Source organism: Typha latifolia, chromosome 1 (assembly GCF_019914945.1).
Source record: "Typha latifolia isolate L0001 chromosome 1, TyphaL0001v2, whole genome shotgun sequence".
Lineage (NCBI taxonomy): Eukaryota > Viridiplantae > Streptophyta > Magnoliopsida > Poales > Typhaceae > Typha > Typha latifolia.
In genome coordinates, this window is record NC_133086.1 from 6,383,151 (window position 1) to 6,404,017 (window position 20,867).

General features: G+C 36.4%; 2 protein-coding genes across 6 annotated transcripts; both read left to right on the forward strand.

Annotated features, from left to right (window-relative positions):
• The first annotated feature begins 2,081 nt into the window (after positions 1-2,081).
• Positions 2,082-14,769, forward strand: LOC140790729 (fumarate hydratase 1, mitochondrial-like). Of its 2 annotated transcripts, XM_073140944.1 has the most exons (17): positions 2,082-2,365; positions 2,488-2,605; positions 3,553-3,702; positions 8,464-8,574; positions 8,884-8,967; positions 9,608-9,706; positions 9,830-9,880; positions 9,953-10,002; positions 11,012-11,093; positions 11,762-11,856; positions 11,963-12,029; positions 12,210-12,260; positions 12,837-12,932; positions 13,126-13,224; positions 13,314-13,343; positions 13,432-13,497; positions 14,330-14,769. In XM_073140944.1, exons 1-17 carry the CDS (start codon positions 2,205-2,207, stop codon positions 14,414-14,416), a joined length of 1,497 nt encoding a protein of 498 aa, XP_072997045.1. In that variant the 5' UTR covers positions 2,082-2,204; the 3' UTR covers positions 14,417-14,769. The 2 variants fall into 2 exon arrangements, with proteins under 2 accessions (XP_072997045.1, XP_072997053.1); XM_073140952.1 differs by lacking the exons at positions 2,082-2,365; positions 2,488-2,605; positions 3,553-3,702 and having other exon boundaries at positions 8,462-8,594.
• Positions 14,770-15,820: 1,051 nt separating this feature from the next.
• On the forward strand, positions 15,821-20,251 carry LOC140793746 (probable ethylene response sensor 1). Of its 4 annotated transcripts, XM_073145444.1 has the most exons (7): positions 16,156-16,480; positions 16,565-16,693; positions 16,942-17,884; positions 18,537-18,905; positions 18,994-19,260; positions 19,502-19,629; positions 19,820-20,251. In XM_073145444.1, exons 3-7 carry the CDS (start codon positions 16,979-16,981, stop codon positions 20,001-20,003), a joined length of 1,854 nt encoding a protein of 617 aa, XP_073001545.1. In that variant the 5' UTR covers positions 16,156-16,480; positions 16,565-16,693; positions 16,942-16,978; the 3' UTR covers positions 20,004-20,251. The 4 variants fall into 4 exon arrangements, with proteins under 4 accessions (XP_073001540.1, XP_073001527.1, XP_073001535.1 ...); XM_073145439.1 differs by lacking the exons at positions 16,156-16,480; positions 16,565-16,693 and adding an exon at positions 15,821-16,111; XM_073145426.1 differs by lacking the exons at positions 16,156-16,480; positions 16,565-16,693 and adding an exon at positions 15,821-16,012.
• The last annotated feature ends 616 nt before the right edge of the window (positions 20,252-20,867 follow it).

The window sequence follows — 20,867 nt, forward strand, 5'->3', positions numbered from 1 at the left end:
ACTTACATTTTTATTTATAAATCACATATATGGTTGGTTGTTTCGTATAAAAAGAGACTTATTTATTATAGGCCTCCTCTAAAATTAGCAAGGATTCTTAATAAATAAATATAATTTGTAGTAATAGTATATTAATATTATCCCAATATTATCCCAATTAAATATATCATATGAATCTAGTTAATTAGAAACCTAATAATCATCATAATTTATATGAATGGATTCTAATGGATAAACATAACATTATACTATAAATATTTTCATATTTTGAATATCTTATTTGAGACCCCATGGACCTTGCTAATAATTAATTGACGTTTGATTGATAGACGTGGGTGATACGTATTTTGTGTTTTTGATCAGACTATGATGAATAGTCTTATCTCATAGACAACTCTCCTATATTATGATATATTATATAATTATATGTGTAGATTCAGCTTTGGTTTTTAGCATAATTATATATATATATATACATATGATTGTATGTGAGCATACTTTTATCATATATTATTAGATCAATCTTGAATATGAGTATGTAGATGATATATAGAGATAATTAGAAATAAATAGATTATCTATATTCTTTGTCGAGTTAATCTATAAGATAGTATGCATGTGATAAATATATAATTTGAGACTGTATTATATCATTTTTTTTCTTGACTTCCTCATCATCACCTAAATTTCTAACTTGCATGATTTTATTATAATACTAGATAAAAATATATAATCTATCGTTTAAAAGAAAATGCATAAGTTCTAATGGATATAATAGTCGATAGAATTCATAAGGATAGGGCGTGCTTAGATATGATTGATTGCTAGATATTCGTAATCTTGTGGTCTTACATCCAAAGTTAGTAGTCTATATATGCAATAAATTCGGAGACATGTCGTTCACTGGGCATATGTGGAGTTATTCTCATGTAATTTCTATCAGCTAGTTGGGTACTTAATTCTGAATGATGTTGATACCTTAGCGATTGACTAGATATGATTATAATTGATATACTCTTAATTATTGGTAGGGTATGTTCTGAGTCTTCGGGCTAGATTGTGAGATTAGGTATTAAGTGTTAGCCTTGCATGATAGGTAGTTTAATATGATAGTATCATTAATAGTTGATATTGATGATTGAGATATTAAAAAATACATTAATTTTTTCATATGTTGATATACATGATTATCAAGTGATCGCCATATATCACATGTAATTGTATTTGAAATTATTATAACATTCTATGGTCGGTATGCATTATATGCTAGAATTGTCATATTTAAGAAAATTATAGAATGATTGTATTAGTAGAGACATATACATGTGTTGGTGATATATGTATATACTCATTTATGGCATATGACTTATTATCTATTTATATACCGTTGAGATACATTATATAATAATTCATGACGTGATACTCCTTTATGATTTATATTAATTAATATATAATTTATTCTCTATTTAATATCACTGATTTGTTGTAAGGTTTATTCATTGAGCGTTTAACTCATAACTCTTTTTATTTTTTCTAATCACTAAATATGTGGCATTTGGTAGTGACTAAATATATAATTTATTATCTATTTTTTCTAATCATTAAATTTTTACTATTGAATCAGATCTTATTGGCGACTCAATTCAAAATTAATTGGGCTCGATTTAGGCTTAAATTGATTGAAACTTGAATTGCTTATTAATCGGCTTGTTTAAACTCAAGCTTTTATTTCCACTTAATTATATAATTAAGGACGAAATTATTTTCAATTCAAATTTGATAAAAAGTTTGTCTCGATTACAATCCAATTTAAAATGCATAAGTTAAAGCAGACTAAACTATATATAAAAAATTAATTATAATTTCCTCAAATTTTTTGGTTATATTTTTTTTTTTTGTAGATACAACAAACCAAACAAATAATTGGAAGAAGAAGAGAGAAAATAATAATAATTTACTTTTCCTAGTAAAATATTTCCGACGGCGGCCGCCCCAACGCAAAAGGGAGATTAACAGTTCATGGACCCATCCGCACACGCAATTGCGATTAGTCGCCCGACACAATCTATCTCCTTCAGTTCGTACTGTATGATATTATAAATTTATAATCTCCTTTTAGTTTTTATTCTACATTTCTACGCCTCCTCCCATCTCCCCTCTTAAACCTAAACCCTTCCTCCTCCCCCCCTCTTTCTCTCCCGGAGATGGCGATGGTGATCGGCGCATCGCGGCGTCTCGCCGGCCGATCCAACCCGGCGTCGACCCTTGCGACCGTGATGCTCCGGTCCGCGCTGAGCCGCCCGATCTCGACCGGGTTTAGGGAGGAGCGCGACACCTTTGGCCCGATTCTTGTTCCTGCCGACAAGTCCGTTCTCTCCCTCTCTCCCTCTCTCCCCTTGGATCACTAACTTTGGCTCTTGAGCAATTTTCTTTGGATGTTTACTGAGAGATTTCTCTTCTATTCTTTGGTTTTTGTGCGGACAATAGGTTGTGGGGTGCTCAGACGCAAAGGTCGCTGCAGAATTTTGATATCGGGGGTGAGCGGGAGCGGATGCCGGAGCCGATCATCCGGGCGTTTGGCGTCCTGAAGAAATGCGCTGCAAAAGTTGTCGCTTTCCATTGCTTAGATTTATTTTCTCTAATCAGTTTTGTATTGTTCACTCGCCCCTTTTACTTCCCTGCAGAATTCCAAGTAGTGCTACACTCGTATTACTTCTATAGACAAAAATAGAGCAAAGACCACTATTGACAGTTAATAACTTTTTACTAATAACTGGATGTGTTCAACTTTACGTAGAGTTAAGGTTATTTCCTGGAAACTAGTAAAAGATAGAGATTCTAAATTTTTTGGATGTTTTTTTTTCTTTTTCTGTTAGGTTTGGATTCAATTGTATAGACAAATGTTGGCTACTGACAGCTCATGAACTGGGGTTGAAATTTATGATCCAGTTGTTCTATAGTTGTGATCCACCTTACTAGGTGGTATCGTCACACGACATATTCCCAATTTCCCATCAATAAATATGATTTACTTATTTACTATCTGCTTCTAATGCATTAGTCCTATCTATTTGCACATAATGACATAATAGCATCAGAATATACACCGACAAAAGTAGTAGTTCAGTAGTAATAATTTTGAGTTTGCTTATTTCATATATTCTGATGAGGCCCATGTGCACTATTTTACTATTGGTTCATGTTATAAGTGTTTAAGATATGATTACTTTTCATCACATACTCAATAGTTTATCATTAAGTGAATTTAGCCCATAAATTATAAAAACTTCTCTAGTATTTGGAGTTGTTTCTGAAATTATCATGCATCAGTTGAAGACACCTTTTCAATATCTTAGTTCTGTTGATTGTTAAAACATCCCATATTTTGCAATGCTAGCATGATGAAGAGTATTGTAAATTGCATACTTGATCTGATACTTATGTATATCAGCAGTTACTTTAAGCTTTTGGGTTCTCTGGTGCAGTAAAAGTTTTTATTTATCAGAAGAAATTCAAAATTTGTTAATTATCTGTTAATTTTGACTTGTGAAGGTGAACATGGAGTATGGTCTTGATCCATCAATTGGTAAAGCAATAATACAGGCAGCTCAAGAGGTTGCTGAGGGAAAGTTGAATGATCATTTCCCACTTGTAATTTGGCAAACTGGCAGTGGCACACAGAGCAACATGAATGCTAATGAGGTCTGCATTTGTTCATTGTTTTATGGAGCAATTGAATTCATGCAGGATTCGCTCATTTGTTTCCTTTCTGTAGAATTCATAATTTTTTATGAATTCATGGCTAAGTAAATGCCTGCTAATATCAACAGTGAAGCAGGATTGGATATTGAAATAAGACCAAAATCACAGATGGATTAGCGCACACACGTTCACCGATATGTTAATATTTTATATTGCAATCCTCCTTTGCTGTAATACATATATTGCGAGATGCAATACTTCATCCTTTTGTGTAAAAAACATAACATAAATATCAATAGTCCCTTGGAAAGTAATATTTTTTTTCATCTTATACAAAGGTACATGTACGATTATAGAAATTAAAATAATTAAACATACAACATGATTTCCCTATAATCTTCGATAGGTACTTGGGGTAATGTCATAATCATCGGTGTACGTGTCACGACCCGAAATAGGAATCGTGACCGGCCATGCATCTTAATATGCTTGAGATACATGAAGCCTTAATAATACTTTCTACGAGTACGATGGCAAATAAATAAATAAAATAAAAAATTGCTTTATTAAATTTCATACTAATTGCAATAAACATAAAATAATATTATTGTTTTTGAGTCTCTAACGAAATATATAAATCTTCTAATCTAAAGCATAAAATCCAAAATAGCGGAAAAGTAAATAGGTGAATCCTAAGTGGAGGTGGAGTCCAGGTACATCTCGTTTAGTCGTCCCGCTGACTATTACCTAAGATAGATAAATAAATACAAAAAAAAGAATCCATGAGCCAAAAACTATAGCTCAGTGAGTGGAATCCACTCGAAAACCAAATAAATTTTTAATCATAATAATGCTGAATAAAATTTAACTAAAAGCAACAATATTTATAACAATATGCAATAGACATGCTTTTTAAATAATAACCATGATGACAATAGAGATAGTCACAACTTGTAATCTTGCACGGTTTCAACATATTAACATCTTTTTAATATTTATATTGTCATATGTCTTAATGGGTCTAAACTCTGTGGATCCACATCAACTAGAAGTCACCTCGAGATGACGCTCGGAACTTTTCTTCATAGCTGATCCGGTTAGGGTCATCAGATGGTATCACTATGTGATCAACACACTGTCTTTTCCACTAACCGTCGAGAGAAGTTAGAGTCACCTAGAAAATTTTTCATTCATCCTAGGACTGTTCCCTAACTTCGCCAGAGTCACCAAAAAAAGTCATCGCAGTGATCTGATTTAAGACTTTCTCATGGACTTCCAGATAGATTTGAGTCACCACGGAAAATCACAAGCAATTTATACCGGGATTGTTCTCTAAGTCGTACCAATACTAGTCTCATTTTTCTTTTCACAATTTTTCAATATTTGCACGAAGTATGGTGATACACTGAGTATAATGATTAAATGCACACAGAAAATATAACAATTAAATTTTCGCACGTACATATGAAATAAATAGATTTGCACACATAAATTGTAATAATTAAATTTTTGCACGTAAGGGTGAAAGAAATAATTTGCACACAAAAAATTTACATAGTCTAACAGGTACAAAATATAATAAAATAAATATGTGAGTGAATCCACTCACTTGAGTCTAGGCAAGACAACTGAAATCTCAAATCTCTATCTCACGTACTAAAAATCACCATCTTTAATAATAAATAATAATAATATTTTAATAAATTTTTTTTTAAAATTTTTCTACAATTTAACTCAATAATTATTAATTTGGGCCAAAATAAGCCTAATTCAGTTGGGTTGGGCTGCAGTTAGCCCGCAACCCACCCAACTAACACCTAAATGGATTGGGCCCAAGGCCCAATCCAATTAACTAATGGAACCGGGTCGGGTTCCTTGGATTCGGATCCAACCCGACCCGAATCCAAAAATAAAAAGGGAGAAGACCAGACTCGGTTGCTCGAGTCTGTCTTCTCCAAGCCGAAGAGAGAGAGAGAGAAAAAAAAAAGAGAAAGGAAAAGAGAGAAAGGAAAAGAGAAAGAAAAAGACGTCGGCGGCCACAACGGCGACGGTTCGCTGGCCGCACCCTCAGCTCCCCAACACCCACACAGTGTCGCTGTCCTCGTGAGGTGGAGGAGAACCCGCGAACGGCAATCAATCCCATGACCGATGGCGACCGGAGCCACGAAGGCTCCAGTGGTGAATGCCCACGGCACGAGGCCAACAGCAAGACGCTTCCAGACGGAGCAGCTGCAACCCGAAGCCGTCGGTCGGCCTAATTCGCCGGTGAAGCTGAAATCCCAAAATAGGTATTTTTGATTTACCCTATTAAACTTTAATTAAAATTAATGGGTGGGAGAGGGCTTACTAACGAGTCGTATGGTGGTCTTTGATTGCTCCGGCGGCGCTCCGGCGATCCGATTCCACAGCGACGACTCCGACGGTGAGAGCAAATAAGAAAACGAAGGAGGGGAAGAAGAGAGAGAAGAGGGTTGAGATGGTTAAGCAGAGAGAGAGGAGATTAGGGTTTTAATTTATAGATTAAAAGAAGATCAAATCTAATCCAATTCGGATTAGATGAGATCTCTGCGTCTCGTCGCGTGCCGGAGAGGGAGAGGGGAGGGGCTGCACGTGCAGAGCACGTGCACCCTCCTCTCTTAACCCCTAATTTTTTTTTTCTGAATCTGACAGTACGATCCATATCCTGCATACTTGGAGATGAAAATGTTTTTTCTTAGGCCAGAAAGTGCCTTAGGCACATAGGTCGCCCTCTAGGTAAGGGTGAAAATGGATTGGATACGAATCGGATAGTGCTCAACCCAAATCTAGATCCATACTTTTTGTTCGGATACGGATTTGAATACGAATATTTGACGGATAGCAAAAATTAAAACCATACCCTAATTAAACAGATGCGGATAATTTCCGAATACGGCTCAAATAGTTTTCGGATACAGATCGGATCTATATCGAATACGTATCAAATCTTAAATGGATTATGGACTTTCTTTTAGACATAATTAACACAAAAAATAATAAATCACTTCAATTGACCATTAATACAAATAGATTCTACTTCTAACTTCACAAACTTCAATTGACTGCAACATACAATCACTTCATTCACATTAACTTTAGGAATATTAAATTAACACATTCAAATACAAAGTCGAGACAAAAGTTATCATTAACTCACAAACATGATCTAATAGATGCATAGATTAATAAAGAAGAGCGTAAACTTACAATTTTACCTTTTAAAACTAGAATTAGCTGTTCAGTGAAAATTGAATCAAGAACTAGATAATTAACTTACAATCAGATAATTGCAAAACAAGAATCAGAATCTGATGTAAACTTCCAATTTTACTTTCAAAATAAGAATCAGAATCTAATAATTGCATTGACCCCAAAACAATAAAATAAACCAATTGCTAATTAAGGAAGTAAAAAAAGAAGATTAAAATAAACCAATTGCTAATTAACCAGCATAAATAGATAATTTAACTTTGAGCTATAAATCAAAGTACCTATAAGTAGATAATTTAACTCAAATTACCTGTCAGATTACCTATAAATTGGTGAAGTGATGGAGCTTGGCAATGGAGATGGAGTGGTGATGTCGGCGGAGCTTGGTGACGGGGAGCTCGAGGAGGGAGGATGCGGAGCTTGGTGACGGTGATGGAGTGGTGATGGCGTGGAGCTTGGTCGTGACGAGCTTGAGGGAGGAGGCGGAGCTTGGTGACGACGAGCTTGAGGAGGAAGAAGGCGGAGCTTGGTGACGGCGAGCTTGAGGAGAAAGATGGAGCTTAGTGAAGCAACGAAGCTTGGTGATGGCGATGGATTGGTAATGGCGGTGGAGCTTGGTCACAGCGAGCTTAAGGAAGGAGATAGCTTTGGTGAAGCGATTGAATGGTGATGGCAGCAAAGCTTGGTCACGACGGAGATGCGATGGTGGCGGAGAGCTTAGGTTGGCAAGCCGTCGAGCTTGAGGAGGGACTAGAGGAGGGACTAGAGGAGGTGGAGCTTAGTGACGCCAAGCTCGAGGATGGAGGATCGGAGGAGGAGAGGTCGGTGATGCCACGACCGGAGAGGTGATGGTATTCGGTGATTAGTGATGGTGAGGACGCGAAGGAGAGATTTTAAAGTTGGGGGTAGAGGCGGCTACCGGCTCAATTGGGATTTGGGGAAGATGGAGAGGGTAGGGCTAGGGTGTAATTAGATGAGTTGGGTATGTAAATATCTATTATCTGAATCAATATTCAACAATATTAGTTATACCCATATTCGTATCCAGATCTGAATGTTTTATTAATAGACTATCCGTATCCAGACATTTTACTATACTCCTATTCGTATTCAGATTCAAATCGGATGGAATTTTTTTTACACGTATTTGATTTGATCCGGATCGAGTAGCGGGTCGGGTCGGACTTAAACTGACCCATTTTCACCCCTACCTCTAGGTGGTTAGTCCACACAAGGTCGATTGGCCTAGCTATGTGAGCATTAGGTACTTGGCAGTGGAGCTATCAAAGTGTCGCCTAGTCAGTAGGTAGCCATCTAGACAGCCTCGCTGACAATTTATAGTGTATTGATAGCTCATAAACAAAATAAAAGAATGACTGCTTCATGCATACTTTCGAGTGATTTAACATAGGAGAGTTTTACTTGGTGAATCATTTTTCTTGCTTTTCTAAGCATGCTGATCTGATCATCTTTATTCTATGAACATATTTTGAAATAATCTATAATGCTTAATGCTCACTATTTTATCTACAGGTAATAGCAAATAGAGCTGCAGAGATTCTTGGTCATAAGCGTGGTGAGAAGTTTGTACATCCAAATGACCATGTCAATAGGGCCCAGTCTTCGAATGACACATTTCCAACTGTAAGGCTTTGTTTGCTCTGGTGCGGACCTTGTTCTTGTTATCAAGATACTTGAATAAGATACATTTTAAAGCTGCACTCAGTTTATAATATAAACTATGTCTTTTCATTAATGCACTCATCTTTGTTTAGAAGAAATTTAGTAGTTCGTCATTTTTCACAAGTCTAGACTTTTGCATATTTATTTTATGATGAGTTCTGTATCCGTGGCACTTATTTTATTTAAGAGATCTTTATAGGTGAAGTACGCCCGGGTTTCTGAGATGCTACCATGTCTACACTAAATAGTTTTATTCTTGGTCCTTTTCAGGTTATGCACATAGCTGCAGCTGTAGAAATCAATACTAAGTTCATACCAAGCTTGAAACAGTTGCACAGTTCACTTCATTCGAAGGTAGACATATTCTCTGGTATGTTTTTGGTAAATACTTGTCGTTTTTTTTTTATCTTGCGGTGCATCTATCCCTCATCATAGATGGTTGCAAGCTGCTTCTATGTACAGCATCTGCGCTTCACATTTGTAAACCCCTGACTTTCTTTGATAGTTTCTGTCACTCTTCAGTGCATTACTGAGGTGTGATACCTCAGTCCCAAATAAACTAAAACTTTTGAAGGTGAAAGGAGGTGCTAAAGATAATGCAAGTCAACTCAGTATTATGTTAAAACAATCTCCAAACTCTCCAAAGAATCCTATATTTTTCTTCAATTAAAGAGAATAAGAAAAGGAAACAAAAACATCTGGAAGTTGATGCTAAAAAAGAATGTTAATCTCTTCCTCTTCTTAATATGGCAAGAGCAAGCTCTATATTATCACTCAATGAACTAGATAATAGAAGGCAAAGGAAACACAAGAAGAGAGTAGGAAACCAAACTGAAATAGAAGGCAAGGAAATCAGTCCACCTTTAGCCTTTTTCTCCTTCTGCCAAAATTCCTCTTTCTACAACAGGGTATAATCTTCACCTTTGATTGCATCAGCATGCGTCACGAGGCACACAAATTTGCTAACCTGTTTTATTTTCACTTGATATTGCAGTCCATTGAGTTCAAAGATATAATCAAGATTGGGCGCACACATACTCAGGATGCGACTCCTCTAACTCTTGGTCAAGAGTTTAGTGGTTATACTACACAAGTATGATCAATACTTCATACTATCACAAATCTCTTTGTTTTTCTTCTATCTGGTTAACTTGAGAAATAGGTAATGAACTAGTGATGCTTCATTAGCTATTGATACATGTAATTCTTTTTGTAGGTCAAGTATGGCATTGATCGGATAGTAGGTACTTTGCCTCACATGTATCAGGTAGACTAGCATTTCTCTCTGATAATGCTTTTATTTCTTGAACTATTACTTATTAATTCACATACTGAGCAGCTTGCACAAGGTGGCACTGCTGTTGGAACTGGATTGAACACCAAAAAGGGGTATTCTTTTTTTTTAATGGATCTCTTTTATGTTGCTTATGATTTACAATTACGTATGCCATCTGACTTTTATGTTCTGATTAACTTTCTATCTCGTGGCTTCTTTTGCTTCTGTATAATGAATATCAATTCATATGTCTCATTTTATATCAAATTATCTTTGCATTAAACTGCTTTATGTTCTGGCTGTCTATTGTATTTTCCTCTTTTGGGGGCTTGTCTATGGCATTCAACAGTAATGTGAATGGATTATAATTCCTTCAGTTATGCTGTTGTGATTCAAGAAGGGTGTTGGATTGTTATAAACGTCAATTTTCATCATAGGGATTCTATCGGTGAATTATCAACTAGCTGGACTTGGAAATCATGGAATTTGGTACAGAAGAGCATTGAAGGATATCTAGATTGTAATACTGCTGGAAAGGTTTTAGCACTGTAAAGGAGAGACCAATTGCTATTCAAAATTTCAAATGTTTTGTTATGACAGAATTCCCTAAGTGATGTTGGAACTAGATGTAACATAATGTATTTCACTTGTTGAACTATAGGATACTTTAGGAGCAAATTTCAGGATACTTTACAAGCATCAAATCAATAGTCATAAGCATGGTTGAATTTTTTACTGTAATAGATTGTTTTCAGAGATCTATCTGAAACCCACCTCGAAACTGGTACTGTCACTAGTTTCGGCTGGTTTTGGTGCTTCCAGCCGAAACTGCCAAAAGTGAGTAAATTTATATTTTAACTGACTGTTAATTCTTGGGTTGCATGTCAGAGTTTTTCCATCTGAATCTGACCTACCATATATATTTGATCCTAAATCTTTTTCTTTTGCCTGTTCAAAATTTTTGGCTTTTTGCTCTTGTTAATGTAATTATTACCAGTGTAGTTTGCATTTTCTTATAGTTGCATAATTCACGATATTTATGCTGTGAGAATTTTTTCTGATTTAACTATTTTCCATTTATTTCCTTTCATCTGAGTCTCCTTTATTTGCACTTGCTTCCAGGTTTGATGTAAAAATTGCTGCTGCAGTAGCTGATGAAACAAGTCTACCTTTTGTGACAGCAGAGAACAAGTTTGAAGCATTAGTTAGTACTTGTACTTATACTTATTTTGCATATGTTATTTAATGGGGATGCGTTTTAACTTATAGGCTATAGCAAATTAATGCAGACCATTGTTCTTGAATCTTGATCCTTTTGTGCCATCTAACATTTTAACTACTGAATAATATTGCTTAAATGACACGTGTTTCTTTTTGTGTGTATGCAACTCTAGTAATTTGTTTGTGGTTATATATGAGATCACACAACCTTATCATGTTTCTAAGAGTTAATTTTTTTTGGAATATGGATGTCTTTGATCATTGCATTATTTACTAGTTTAAGAAAGAATAGTTGAATTTTTGGATGGGGATAGCATTGTGTAACTGTGGTTCCAAAGTTATACTCATGTACATATCACTTATTTTGTTAATGTGGAACATGTTCTAATAAGCTAATATCTTGAGTTGCTACTTCTGATGAATCACCTGTCTCTGAAGCAGTACATCTTTTACAATACTTGGTTATATTTACTATACTATGTTGGTTTGTTTCATCGTTCTCTCTTTCCCATGCTGTTATTTTCTGGCTGTTTCCAAATATGTTTTTTTGAGCCAGAGAACCTTAGTTTATTAAATTGATTTTGCTTTTAATATATTTATTTCATCTTTCATTTGTGATATATGCTGTGCACTTATTTCTCTTTTTACTAGGCAGCACATGATGCTTTTGTTGAGAGTAGTGGTGCCTTAAACACTATCTCTGCTTCTCTAATGAAGATTGCAAATGACATACGACTATTGGGAAGGTTCGTTCTTTCAGGTTCCGATGGTTTTGCCTGTATATGCAATTTCATCATCTTGCATCTTCTGGTTTGGCTCATGGAATTTAAAATTGTTACTTACCTTTGACAGTGGTCCACGCTGTGGACTTGGTGAACTTATTCTACCGGAAAATGAGCCAGGCAGCAGTATAATGCCTGTATGTACCTTTTATTTTTTTTCATCTGTGCTAAACTTATTGATGAATTCTAGTTTACATAATGTATCTTGTCGAGTTCTTAATGTTTTCTCTTTTTATAATTTTTTCCTATTTTAGATGGTAGGCTTTCACTTTACATCTTCTACTACGATGTTTCCTGACATTGCTTATCTTTTATAGGGAAAGGTTAATCCTACACAATGTGAGGCTCTAACCATGGTCTGTGCTCAGGTGGACTGTCCTGACTTTTTCTATTTTATGACATACGCTTGTCGTCTACTCTGACTTTTCTTGACAATTTTTCGAGGAGTCTTGTTGTAATTCTTTACTTCTCTATGTGCTTGTGCTCCCTTACATTTGGAAGTACTTACATGCATTTGGTAGTTTAAAGACCAGTACATACTTGTCTCTTGTTGAACCACTTTGATTTGGTGCTGAAACAAATCAGTCTGAGTATAGGGGTCAATTGCATCTAGGAGTACTAAAACCAGTACAAGATTGAGTCTTGAAATAGTTCTAGTTGATTTCATGACTGAACATACTTGTATCTTGCTGAACCACTTTGATTTGGTACTGAAACAAATAAGGTCTGAGGAAAGCCTCAATTTGGGTGGAATATTTGAATCATAACCCGTTGTCTAAATTCATTGATGATCTTTCAATTCTTGTTGTAATTCTTTAGTTGTGCTCAACTTCTCATCTTGCCTTACATTTTGAAGTACTTCCATGGATTTGGTGTAGAATGTCATCAAACTTCTCTTTTTTAAAGCTTAGTGAAAAGATTTTCTTTTTTCACATTTTGTGCAGGTAATGGGTAATCATGTTGCCCTCACAATAGGTGGATCAAATGGCCATTTTGAACTCAACGTGTATAAGCCACAGATCGCTAGTAATCTTCTTCGAGTATGATCCTTTTCTGTTTCATACTGTATTTCTCATCTATAAATAGGAAATATCAATTATTTTAAAAATTCAACAAATATATCACAATTTACTGATCTAAACTGTGTATTTCAACTATACCTGCCAAAGGAGGAAAAGTTTTAGATGTTCTTAAATATTTGAAGCATAAAATCACCTTTTGGATTCTTGGCAGTCTCTGAGGCTACTGGGGGATGCATCTTTATCTTTCGAGAAGAACTGTGTGAGTGGAATTAAGGCTAACCACCAAAGAATATCAAAATTGCTGCATGAGGTGAATCTCAATAGAACAATAGTTCATCCTTGTGCATCCTTTTAGTTTTAGTACCTAACAGATTAACTTTTTAATCTAATATCCTTCAGTCCCTGATGCTGGTGACTTCTTTGAACCCTGTAAGTGACCTTGCAACATTCAAATTTAGCCTTTTCTCCATGATCATCTTTTATCAAGTTGTGACATATATCCTTTTTCCTAATGCAGAAAATTGGCTATGATAAGGCTGCAGCTGTTGCCAAGAAAGCTCATAAAGAAGGAACAACACTGAAGGTGATTATGTTAAAGCACTGCAATCTACCATTTTGCTTCCATAATGTAATACCTTATTGGTTGATTTATTCATGTTACATATATAGGCTCTTAGCTTATTTTCGGCTTTTAAACTGACCTTTGTATCAGGTTATAGTACTATTGTTTTTTGAAAGTGGCAAGGGGCATTTGCTAATGTTTGTTTAATCAACAATTCTCTTTATGAATATTTCAGGTTTACCACGCAGATAGAAACATGGTACCTCTTTTTTATGTCTCTGATTCATTTCTAATATGTAATTTTATGTTGTCCAATCATTAAGTAGTATAGATTTGCAACCGCCAAATTACTCCTTTGCTCAACAAAAAGTCTTGGACCTCTTGGTACTAGGCCAGTAGTCATTTCCAAAATCATAATTGTTGCACCTGGTAGTGGCTATTTCTTAGCCCGACAAGTTTCATGAAGAATTGAAGTTGTTTGGATTAGGGCTTTGCTTCCCACTCATTGCGAAAGAAAGTATGGATTTTCAACCAAGATAATAGGCTTTTGGGTTTTGCATCTGGTGACTGTAGTTTGAAAGTTTGACTGCCTAATTCTCCGATAGTGTCAGACATTATTTTGCTTGTGCAGGATTTCTGAATTTATCATTTGGTTTTTCAAGCGCTTTGTTGTGCTTTTCTTATCATATGTCATTGTAGCATTATTCCGTACGCACTGTATGAAATGCTTTCAGTTTGGTGAAATTTATAAGTGTATGACACTGCGATCAGAAATGCTGATGTTTTGGCATGAAGACCTTTATATATCTCTATTTTCTTCTTATTTTACTGGATTCCTTACCTTTGTTTCCAGGATGCTGCTTTGAATCTTGGAGTCCTGACAGAAGAAGAGTTTAATCAACTTGTTGTGCCAGAGAAAATGATCGGCCCCTCTGATTAAAAACATAAATTTTATAGTTTCTTCCTCGCTATTTTCCCGATGGAGTGATTTGGGGCACCTTTATCTCTGTTCCTTACCTGCTCCGGTTGCAGCAAGCTGGCGCTGGGTTAATAAAGAACTTCCCTTTTTTCCTTACAGAACAGTTTCAATTTTGATTTAATAAATATTCTTTTGGCTCACTAACTGATAAGAGAGAGAGAGAGAGCCTAATCTGCTTTTGTAACAATGTGCAAGAGAAATCACTTTGCATGATTTGCTTCGGAGGGTGGAATAAACATGTGGCCTGCTGTTTCCTTTCTTTTATATTTGCTTTTAGATGAAAAATACTTAGCCAAAGATATTTTGGCTTGGCATATGCTATGTTGTTTAATACTTTGTATTTTAAACCATTAGCCATGGTCAAGTTGTAGGTGATGCTCGTTTTTCTTTCCGTGCAGCAGAGTTCTTTCCAAATGCTCCAAGGATGGACAATGACCGGCAAAGAACATATTGGGGACAAAGAAGTTTTATCCACAAGGAGAAAAAGAATGATTTAAGACTGTTTTGTTCACTGATTATTTTTACATAATTGTTATTTTTGAAAGAGTCCGAATTGAACTGATGTTCCAGGTACTGAGGCTTTTTAATCATCTGTCAACTTTCTTTATGATTAATTCAAAAGACGACACTATCTAGAGATTGTTTCATACGTGCATAGAAACCCAAACTGAGAGCCTCTTACAATCACTCTCGCTCTCATTTGATATATATTTATCCTAATAAATATGTGTTCCCAGATACAGCGAACCTGGCACTTTCATTCTTGCAGAGGCGCTATCATAGATGCAGTGTCTCTCTGTGGTTCCAGCAAAGATGTTAAACCCCCCAACATCATGAGTAGTTGCAAGGCATGGGCATTTGACCTCACTCAATTTTAAAAAATAAAATCAATTCAAAGCTCCAAATTTCTGGAGACTCAACTCTAATCTCAACAACCATCTCAACTCTTATATTCTTTTCTTTTCTTTTCTTTTCTTAAAGCCAATCATCCAGCACCCAAGTCAATGGTCATAATGGGCACCACCGGACTGGAGCCACTCGGGAACTTCCACGTAATCACCACAAATTTACAATCCACCTGGTGCCCCGCCATTGCTCATGCGAGCGTAAGGTAGTGCGTCACACTGCAGACACCGCTTAAGGCTTAACCCCCCTGAAGCTTTTCCTTTGCATTGGTTGTTTTCTGTTGTTGTTGCAAATAACCGCTCGTGTTAGCTGGATATTACCTCATCGTCCAACGTTTTTACAATTAAGACCTCCACAAAGACAAAGCACTTGAAGTAGTTGGTGTTAAGGGGAATTTTCTCTAATATCTAGATATTCCAGGTGGTTTATGTAAGAAAAAAATATATATCCAATTTTTGTTGCCGTATACTCTCTCGCCAGTACGCTTCTCGGCTGCTACAATTTTGAACACCGCGAGCCTTTCGCTGTCGAGGTCGTGAGCTAAAAGATCCTCTAAAAGATCGAGATCTCTCTCTCTCTCTCTAGCTCGAGGTGGAGGACGCGGCAGTTGGGCTTTTCATCTCGGGTCGCTCGGTTACAGCTCAATCTAGGGTAAATCCTTCGTTAATACCTCGTAGCTTGTGATTTGAGTATCGTGGATTGCTGGCGATTGCTTCTCGGTGAGCTTTTGATCAGATTTGGGAGCCGAGTGTAGGTGCTTCTTGGTTGCTATTTCTTCGTTTCTTGCTTTTTTGGGGTTTATGTATAATTATTTTTTGTTGGTGGTTTTGTGTTGAAAGAATTGGACTAGGAAGGAGCTTTGGATGCTATGAGTTGGGCGGGGCAAGAAAGTTATAAAGTTCAGGGATTCCCTGATGAGTTATAGGGTTTCAGGTAGCTGATTTGAGCTTCGTCTTTTGATTAGGTTCTAGGGTTTTCGGCAGTTAGGGCAAAGCAGCATCGTAATCGGGTTCAATTGGAAAAGGACTATGTGGAGGATTAGGCTGCTGGAGTTGGTAAGTAAGCTTCGATTAGTAACAAGTCCATGCAATGCCTACAATTTGGGGAATTTGCCTACAGGTAAGTGATGGAGGGAATTATTGAGAGGAAGCGAGTATATTAGGAAATGCAGGGATGAAGGTTGATGACTTGATTAATATATAGGTGGAGAAAATTGATTTTAGAGTGTCAAAACAGTCAATGAGAGTGCCATATGGGAATCATGAGGGTCACTTGTCTGTGATTTATCTCCTTGTTTTCTTCTCCCGTTATTGTGCCACAGCAAGAGTTCTGGTATGATCATCATCTATTAATCTTAACCATTGGTGTTACAATTTGTTGTTTTAGTTAGTTGATACTTTCACGAGGCTTCTTTTTTATCTTTTAGTGAACATCATTTCTCTCTACCTTGTTCATGAAAATCTCTCTGACAGAGTGTAATTGTGCATAGTTGTTGGCTGTAAACATCTCAAACTAGTAATCCAGATGGTATTAAACTTCATCCATTTGGTTTGTCTTGACTCACTCACTTCTGCTTGTAGGGAATGTAGGGAGATTTACTGCTATCATTACTGGAAGATGGAGGGCTGTGACTGCATTGATCCGCAATGGCCTGCTGATGAGCTTCTCATCAAATATCAATACATATCAGACTTTTTTATAGCCCTTGCTTATTTCTCGATCCCTCTGGAGCTCATTTATTTTGTGAAGAAGTCGTCCTTTTTTCCGTATAGATGGGTTCTGATTCAATTTGGTGCATTTATAGTTCTTTGTGGAGCAACCCATTTAATAAATTTGTGGACTTTCACGATGCACTCAAAAACTCTTGCTGTAGTCATGACAGTAGCAAAGGTTTCAACTGCTGTTGTGTCCTGTGCAACAGCTTTAATGCTTGTTCATATTATTCCTGATCTCTTGAGCGTGAAAACCAGGGAGTCATTTCTCAAGAATAAGGCTGAAGAACTTGATAGGGAAATGGGCCTCATTCGGACACAAGAAGAAACAGGAAGGCATGTAAGAATGCTTACTCATGAAATCAGAAGTACACTTGATAGACATACAATTTTGAAGACTACCCTTGTGGAGCTGGGGAGGACATTAGGCTTAGAGGAATGTGCACTATGGATGCCATCACGAAGTGGTTCGAGTCTCCAACTTTCTCATACTCTGCGTCACCAAATACCTGTTGGCTCCACTGTGCCTATTAATCTTCCTGTGGTCAATCAAGTATTTAGTAGCAATAGTGCAATTATAATTCCACATACATCTCCATTGGCCAGGATTCGCCCTCTTGCAGGAAGATATGTTCCACCGGAGGTGGTTGCAGTTCGAGTCCCTTTGCTACACCTTTCAAATTTCCAAATTAACGACTGGCCAGAGCTTTCAGCAAAATCTTATGCTATTATGGTTTTGATGCTCCCATCTGATAGTGCGAGGAAATGGCATGCCCATGAATTGGATCTTGTTGAGGTCGTAGCTGATCAGGTTATAACCTCTATATCTATCACCTATCACAAATTGCTGTCGTCTGACTAACTATATTCTCTGATAGAGTAAGATTGCAATTTAATCTCTGTCAATTTTATGGATTCTTCTCTCCATATATCTTCTTTGAAAAATGTCAGCTTACTGAAAACTCATGCATCTCTTTGCTGCTAAGATGGCTAAAGTGGTTGACTCTGTTCTCATCTTTATTGATAGAACGTTTGCAAACTCAAACATTGTAGGCTTGTAGCATCTCTACATACATTCCCTACAGCTATGCATTTCCCATGTCACATTTCGCATGTTTGTAACCTGGTTTTCTTTAAGTTATTGAATATATTCTGGCTTCTTTTTATCCTTTCTGCTAGTTTTGTTCTAGCAGATATGAAATGCAATCATGTATTTCAGAGTCTGCCATGATAGTTAAGCAATTGAAACAATACTACAGCACTTACTGTTCCTCATTTTTAAAAGTTATTCATCTGTGCAAAGGGTGTGTGCCAATATATATACATATATATGTATGGTTGGATTTATGTATTGCAACTCTTTTCTTTTGAAACGGACATATGTAACCCAACCTTATTTGTTATTCTCTTGAATATTTTTTCTGTGATCTATTAGCTTTCAATGGATGTTTTTGTTTTTACAGGTTGCAGTTGCACTTTCACATGCTGCTATTCTGGAAGAGTCTATGAGGGCACGTGATATGCTGATGGAGCAGAATATTGCTCTAGATTTAGCCAGGCGAGAGGCAGAAATGGCTATTCGTGCTCGGAATGATTTTCTAGCTGTCATGAATCATGAAATGCGAACACCGATGCATGCAATTATAGCTCTCTCGTCACTACTTCTAGAAACTGAACTAACTCCTGAACAGCGATTGATGGTGGAAACTGTATTGAAGAGCAGTAACCTTCTAGCCACGCTCATCAATGATGTTTTAGATCTTTCTAAACTTGAGGATGGAAGCCTAGAGTTAGAGATCGGAGCTTTCAATCTTCATGCTGTATTCAGAGAGGTTTGTGAAAAGTGAAAACATTGTGACTTTGTTAATTATCAACTATCAATTTCTCATCAGAGAATATCTTTATTTTTTGGACTTGTAGGTTATGAATTTCATCAAACCAATAGCTGCTGTGAAAAAACTGTCAATCTCAGTGATGTTGGCACCAGATTTGCCGTTATGTGCCATTGGTGATGAAAAACGACTCATGCAGACAATTTTAAATATTTCTGGTAATGCTGTAAAGTTTACAAAGGAGGGCCACATTTCACTCATAGCTTCTGTTGTGAAGTCTGACTATTTAAGAGACATCAGAACTCCTGACTTCTATCCTGTTGCAAGTGATGGAAACTTCTATTTAAAAGTTCAGGTACATGCACCTTAAAACCTCCTTAGTTATGGCTAATTTTCTGATACCAGAATGTATAGTTTTTTCTAGATCTTACAGAATAGGAGCTATGTAAAAGCAATTTCTCATGTTTTTGGGTGGATCTATACTCTGCCTCAAATATCTAGAGGCTTTAGTCTGTTCTCAACTTAACAAAAATATTCGAAAGTTGCTTCTTGTTTAAGGAGATATTCCTAAAGTGCTTAAGATTTTGCTGTTGCAGGTTAAGGATACTGGTTGTGGAATAAATCCTCAGGATATACCTCACGTTTTCACTAAATTTGCTCATGCTCACAGTAGAGGAAATCGCAGTTACAGTGGCAGTGGTCTTGGTCTTGCCATTTGTAAAAGGTAGATGATAACTGTATGCATGACTTATTTTGTGAGTAGTGTATGCTTTCTTTTTGTAGTGTTATTAGAATTTAAAGACTGTCTTAAAGTGTTCCTATATTCTGTAAATATTGTTGCAAATACTTGGCTTACACTGTGTTAGATTCTTTGTGCGCCTCCTCTGACGATTTCTCCGAAACTCTTCTATCAGATTCATAAATCTTATGGAAGGGCACATCTGGCTTGAAAGTGAAGGTATTGGAAAGGGTTGTATGGCTACCTTCATTGTGAAACTTGGGGTATGTGATAATCCTAATGGATATCAGCAGCAAATTGTGCCTACAGCTTGGTCAAGCCATGGTGATGCTGATTTTTCTGTCCTGAAAGCTGTCTAAAGATGAGAAAGGCCTGGCGCCATTAAAACCTTGGTATCAAGAAAGTGTATAACTGTGATGGAGTTGTCGGCATTCTACAGAACCACCTGATAGGTCTTTGGTTGCTAATGCAAATTTTGATTTATTCTAGTTTTCTTGGCCGGCATATATTGTTGTAAAAATGTTGTAAAAAGATCTGCATTAGAAGTTTGCTGCAGCACACTCTGGAATACTAATTTGTGCAATGATATCTCCTTTACTTTGGTGAATTATTTTGTTGACTTCAGATGCCTTCAGAACTTTTTTCTAGTCTGTTCAGATTCTTCTAAAAGAGAAAGAAAACACCCAGTACTCACGCCCTCTGATTTTGGTGATTTAGTCTGTTCTTTATACTTCACCATATTCTTGGCAGCTTCCATTATATGCAGGCCTTCGATGTAAATCTGATTTCTTGCTTGTTATAGTGGAATAGGATCATCGTTTGGTCTTGCGTCCATTTTGATATTTCATCTATTCTTGGTTGTATTTGGTTCTTCTTTGGCACATCTTCTTTTGTTCCTTTCATTTGTCACCCTGTTGCTGATTTTACTGGCAAGAAAAGAATGAAGTTGATGAATCCTTCCAACTTGGTTGGATTTCTTTTTCCTTTCATTTTTCTTTTTGATTCGATTCAGCGAAACTCTAGCTCATATTCAAAATCTGTTTCTAGCTTCATTCAACTATTTAGTCACTTCAACTACTTGGGATTTCTGGAAGATTAGACCTTGGAATCCTTCCGATCTATTATTACCTGTTTGTTCTGTCATTAATATAGCTCCATGCGTATCTATGTGGTACTTCTCATTAAATATTTCCCCCGTCTTAGATTCGTTTGGGTTGTGTAAT

Excerpts from the sequence above, each read along its gene's own strand:
- LOC140790729 (XM_073140944.1), top strand. The coding sequence starts at position 2,205 with ATGGCGATGGTGATCGGCGCATCGCGGCGTCTCGCCGGCCGATCCAAC. Across the intron at positions 8,968-9,607 it reads ACAGTTCACTTCATTCGAAG|TCCATTGAGTTCAAAGATAT; the intron begins GTAGACATATTC and ends TTGATATTGCAG. Across the intron at positions 13,344-13,431 it reads TGGTGACTTCTTTGAACCCT|AAAATTGGCTATGATAAGGC; the intron begins GTAAGTGACCTT and ends TTCCTAATGCAG.
- LOC140793746 (XM_073145439.1), top strand. The coding sequence starts at position 16,979 with ATGGAGGGCTGTGACTGCATTGATCCGCAATGGCCTGCTGATGAGCTT. Across the intron at positions 19,261-19,501 it reads ACTTCTATTTAAAAGTTCAG|GTTAAGGATACTGGTTGTGG; the intron begins GTACATGCACCT and ends TTGCTGTTGCAG. Across the intron at positions 19,630-19,819 it reads GGTCTTGCCATTTGTAAAAG|ATTCATAAATCTTATGGAAG; the intron begins GTAGATGATAAC and ends CTCTTCTATCAG.